Raw genomic sequence first — 5,944 nt, 5'->3', positions numbered from 1 at the left:
ATTTCCTTGGTTCACTTGGGCATTAAAGTACCCAGGAGTAGTGGTGTGCTGATCAATCGGCCACCAATGGTCCCACCGGTCCGATTGATCTGGCAAAATGGTTCCATTTTTCCAGATCACATGGTGTCATTTATACCTAGAGCCAAAAATTAACAGTCTATCCATGTGATCAGTAATGGTGATTGGCAGTGATCGGCCCTCATGGGTGATCAGAATCGGCAGGAAAAAACTTAATCGGAGCGTCACTAACCAAGAGTAACATGATGGTTTTTAAGTTCATTAAATTTTTCCGTTTTGAAACCATTACTTATCATACATGGTTCTGTTTAAAATGGTTAAACTTAAACTAAATTATTATATTTCCATTAATGTACTTACATTTGGGAGATTGAAAATGTCTTTTCAGTTTTTTATATAAAATTAGGAAATTAAAGCAATCTCCAGTACATTCTGATTTAATGAGGGATGTGTTTGAAAGGTTTACTACAAAGTTGATTACTGAATCCATTTTTAGGCAAATTAAATTGGTGTGTTCTATTTGTGTTGTTATTTTGTAATGTACTGTAATTGAATGTAATTCTATTTTCATGTATTAAAAGGATTTTGACCAGTTTCCTGGCCTACGTTTATTGTATAAATCATGTGGTGCGACCATAAGTCATGTGGTGCGACCGATTAAAAAAGTACATTTATTGAATTCAAAATGGAATATCTAGTATCTGGAGCATAAAAATTAACCACTAATACAGTATCCTTAAGTGACTGATACTTATTTATTTTTTAACACATTTTGATGAAATGGTGAAGAAAAATATTGGTCAAATCAATTACAAATTGAATTTGGCAGGTTTTTGGGGGTGAAAACTGTCATAATTGCCAGAAAAATAAAAATAAATTTAAAAACATTGTTTCTAAAAACCTTAAATAAATGGAAACTTATAAAACAAATGTTTAGTACATCATGGAAAATACCTTATTTTTAGATGAATCACGGTCGCACCACATTACATTTTTTAAGACCACAACCAAATCATATTGATAAAAAACCCTTGAAAAGGTCCAATTTGAATGTGAAATTATGATTTCTGTATGCACAACATTTCAAATATTCTAGTAATTGAAATGGATATAAATATTTTTCACATTTTTAATTTAGCTCTGTGGAAATTCTTATATGTCAATGACCCAAAAACCAAGTGGTATGACAGAGAGTGTCCTCAAAATGAAGCTCCAACAGCCGCATCCCTATAGCATAGAATAGTTGAATAAAATAATGGGAAATAGTAAATATTCATCTTTTTTTGCTCTAAAATAGAAAGAACCCTGTGTCTTAAAAAAGTGTTAGAGCATTATCAAAAATGGTGCTGAATGTTATTATGATAAACGACAATATTGCTGTCTTGACACAATTTTCAGGTTATATAATGATAATGGCATAACAATGCAAATCCACCCTGTCAAATTTCAATAAACTTTAATTCTCTAAACACAACACTGGTACTGGGACATCGTTTAAATATCTAAAACATCCGAAAGCATAAATAAAATGGATTATGTTGTTTCTGGAAACAAAATCACCCTTAAAAAAAGCTATTAATCATCAGAATACAAATTATCAAACTTATTTTAAATCATCATGCAGTTAATTTACTGATTATTGTGACAGGCTTACTGATACAGAGAATAAGAATGTATTTTAAAATCTGCTAAATATATGTTGTGTATCTTGATACATAAAAAATATTGTGTGATGTTGCACTTTTGACCTTGTTGTCCAGCTCTACTGAAACATCTGGCTCATGACTCTGAATATGAATATCTACAGACAGCAGAGTTACATTTCCCAATTATTAAAGATACAAAACATTTTATTGACAGAATCCACAGCAAAGCCACAGAGGAGGGTATTCCCAACCCAGTGGGACAAATACAATTCACGAGACATTTTCTACTGAATCACAAGCCTATCTCTTTGATTTGCAATCAGCATTAGCAACACACAAGCTGATTATAAAGTAGCTCTGATTGCCACGTTAGAGCTGATCCCTCGCGGGATGCTGTTGACGCACACAGCCAGAGCTTGTGATGACAATTTCCACATGCATGCCTTAAATTCGCAGACAAAATGCTAAAATAAAATGAGAATTGTACACAGTGAGTGCAGGTCCAGACACGTGAGGTCATATTTATAATAACTTGCATACCATTCAAGTTTTATTTACATAGAAGTGCTGTTTTTTGTAAAACTGATGAAGAGGACCATATTTCTCTGTCACACTACAACAACAAAAAAAAGACTTACATCCTTGGTTTTGTTTAATCATCGCTTTGCTGTCCTCATGTCACCTCAGTCTGAGTTTCCTGAATGAGCCACAGAAGTCTAAACTCTGCTGGGGTTTAATCTGCATATTCCTTTAGGCCTATTCTGCAGCTTTTATAGAATATGGACACTAAACGCTTTGCAAAACCCTCAAATTTTATAGGTGCCATCTGACTAAGCAGCAGGAAGACTTCTGACAAAGTGGGCACCATAACTCCCAGAAGTCACATTATTTCCAACTCCATCAAGGACTCACACAGAGCACGAAGAGACACGACGCTCTGAACGCAATTAAAAACCTAAAAGTTGTGAGTGCAATTGAAAATCTTTCCCAGAACACTCATGGTAGAAGCGTGCAGACAACAACGATCTGAACAGACAAAACAGCGGGCTGTCTGAGCCTGGTGCTGGTTGATGGAGAAACAATACCTCCTTCTGTGAGGCCATTCCTACCATTTCACACAAGCTGCAAAGAAAACATTCCCCCTCTTTCTGCTGCTGAAGATCCACATCATCAACACTAAATATATATATTTAGGCACTGAACCCTGAAGGGTAAACAAAAATATTTCCAACTGATAACAGGTGGATACTGGAGAAGCATGTGCAAAGAATTTAAAACTTCAGTGAAATTTAAGCACCCTCTGTAGATAAAAAACATTTCCATTAGAGAACTGAAAATGTAGTCAGTTCATAAAACTTTACAGCATCTAATTAGAGCACAACCTTTCTGTTTATTTAACCGTTTTATTGCCGTTTTACTGTTATCAGTACAAATATATATTATATCGATGTAAATGTTATCATTTATCTTCTGCATCCTTATTGCCAAGTTTGTCCGATTCCCTTGTTGATGAAAAACTATTAAATGAATGAAGAATGTTTAACGGTATTGCAGTAGTAGTTTAGAGTTTAGCATGCAAAACTAAATCTGCAACTAAAAGCAGCTACAATTTGGGATAAATAATACTAAAATTAGGTATGCTATGCTAAATTAGACAAGCTGTGCAGGCTTCCAGTAATTTTTAAATATCAAACACTTTTCTGGTCTCAAATTTCTAGATTTTTTATTTTCTGCAATTTTCTGGGGAAAAAAAAATCTACCTGAAATTTTATAAATCGTAGAAAACCACAAAGCTGAAATTAGAATCAGATTCACTGATGTGGTAAATTGTTGTTTATTTGGTATTCCTGAATTATATTGAGATTGTTTTATTGCTTCTAAATCTATAAAATCTAAAATTATTATTGTTCTCTTTATTCATTTCCTTTTTGTGCAACCAAACAGGCAGTTTTAATGCTTTTTATCACATGTTTCCTTTAAATCTCTGACCTCTGACCCTTTTACTTCATCAGACTAAAAACGTGATTTGGACCTACATTAAACTCAATATGCGAAGTGATTAAAACAAAAGACAAAAGCAGATCATTTAAATATAAAAACATTTTTAATACATTTTTGTCTATAGATCATAGAGTAATTAATAACATTTGGAAATATTCTGTGCTGCACTTTCAAATTTTGTCTCAGCTTTTTTATTACTATGATTTGACTTTACGGGAAAACATATATTAGCTTTTTCCTACCTGATCAATGATGGCGTCCAGAGTGCTGAGCAGCAGGAAGCCCCGCCCCCTGACCAGGTACTCGCCCAGTGCCACCATGTGACTCTCCTCCTCATCTTCATCCCGCGCCTCGGCTCTCTGGGCCACCGCGCTGCATAGCTGGTGCACATCCGTCAGAAACTCTCTGGCCAGGGTGTTACTGGCCCCACTCATGTCTGAGCTGCAAGGAAAGACACAAAATGTCAAAAGGCTGCGGCAAAAATCAAATTATTTACAAAATAGAGCTTCCTGAACACAGATCACGTATATGAGGTAATCTTTAATGCAAGAAAGATTTCGGGGGGGTTTTAATCTAAGGTTGCAATTGCAAAAAAAAAAAAAAAACGGAAATCTGGATTGTGTGATTATCCCTCCTCATGCTTTTCAGAGCAGCCCCAAGCTGCTGCACATGTTTGCAACAAGCACGTGTCTCTTAAGAGGTTCTCTTTTCCACAAACTACTGAAAATCCTTTTAAAGTCAGCAGAACCTTTAACACATGGCACCAGGACGGCATAATAATTAGAAACCACAAAAACCATGAAGGTAGCACTAGCAATGCAGCCGTTTTAAGGTTGTTTTTCTATGTCTTAAAACAGTCAAATAAAACCCAGAGACCCATCAAAAAGCACAGATCCACACATACAGTCTGCATGGTCTTACCAAATGTTGCAGGAAAAAACGGTTTCCCTCCACACATCTTGTATGCGCTCCAAACTTGACTCAGTTCTGCTAGCTGGATGTGCACACTTCCTCACATGACTGCTGACTGATTTCTCTGTTCTGCTGCACAAATTCCATTAAATCGGAATTTCAAATGGAGGCTTTCCAGATTCGCAGCAGATCAGCGTATCACATGAAAGCATGTGATGTCACATGGCGAAGGGACTGGTCTTGGTAACACTGACAAGCACCCAGTGCCCTGCGGAAGACCTCAGTCGGCAACCGTCATTGATAGACACTGGCGTTTGTATTTTCCACTACAGCTACTGGGAGTGTCTTTAAAAGCAAAGAAAAGGGATAGCAGGCCAAAGTATTATAATATAAACCCATTATCTGACTAAAAATGTATAAATTCATTAAAATAATACAATAAACACACAGTATTTTTGACTAGTTTCTAGTGTAAATGTCTTAGTAGTCATGAAATAAAACAAAATTAGCTCACATTAACTTTTCTCTAAGATATAAGAGCTTGTTTTAAGCCAATAATTCTAAGTCTATAGACTTTATTTTTCACTTATAACATCTTTTTTTCTACATTTTTCTTGTCTTTTTCCTGGAAAAAAAAGCATTGATAGAGAAATTACTGTCTTCAACTACTTACAGTCCTTCCTTCTTCCCCCTATGGAAATGTGCTCATGTCTCAGTGCTTTTGTACTTTCTGTCTCTTTCCTTCGTGCTCAACCCCCATCTAGTTGCCCCAGAAAGCTGATTATACTAAGCCTGGTTTCCTTCTCCTCTTTTTCTTTTCCTCTTTCTGTGAAGACCCTGTCCACTGCTGATCAACCATCATCAACCACTCTGCTCCATTATCCCGTTTTTACTAAGTAGCACATATGACGAACTGAATTTGACGGTATTGTGTTATAACTGGATTTAATTGAACCGTAATTGTATCTGAATATGTGCTTGGATGGAATGGATACAACATGCAGTGCAAATACAACATGAAGAGACTTTCTATCTCTAACTAGATGTTAACAATGTTTCTGCTTTAGGCTATCCAGCTTATGATATCTGAATTAATCGATTATTGTGACGACCAATCGATTAATCGGATGAAAAAATTGGCACATTCTATAAATATTTTATGTAAACATTTTTATACAATATCAGAAATGCAGTAAAGATGCAAATGAACAAAGACTTCAATTAACTTTTTTAAACAAAAAAAAATATACAATTTTATTTCCAAAAATGCAATATAATGTATTCCTTCCATCATTTGTAGCAAAGAATGCAATTTAATTTCCATTTGGGATCAATAAGGTAGTTTTGAATTTGAATTTTACTCTCCA

General features: G+C 35.2%; 1 protein-coding gene across 7 annotated transcripts in view; it reads right to left on the bottom strand.

Moving 5' to 3' along the window:
* lyst (lysosomal trafficking regulator) overlaps nt 1-5,944 on the bottom strand; it is a 76,866-nt gene that overhangs the window by 56,326 nt on the left and 14,596 nt on the right. For 6 of the 7 annotated variants that reach the window (XM_007551502.2, XM_016671142.1, XM_016671145.1 and 3 more), the window contains one exon: nt 3,908-4,106. In XM_007551502.2, coding sequence (XP_007551564.1) covers nt 3,908-4,106 — 199 coding nt within the window. Of the gene's footprint in view, nt 1-3,907; nt 4,107-4,586; nt 4,684-5,944 lie in introns of those variants that run through there. The other variant, XM_016671146.1, reaches the window with a different exon arrangement.

Source organism: Poecilia formosa, unplaced genomic scaffold (assembly GCF_000485575.1).
Source record: "Poecilia formosa unplaced genomic scaffold, Poecilia_formosa-5.1.2 Scaffold42, whole genome shotgun sequence".
NCBI classification, from domain to species: domain Eukaryota; kingdom Metazoa; phylum Chordata; class Actinopteri; order Cyprinodontiformes; family Poeciliidae; genus Poecilia; species Poecilia formosa.
Note: the sequence above shows the minus strand (reverse complement) of the source record. Positions and strands in the feature narration are given on the sequence as shown.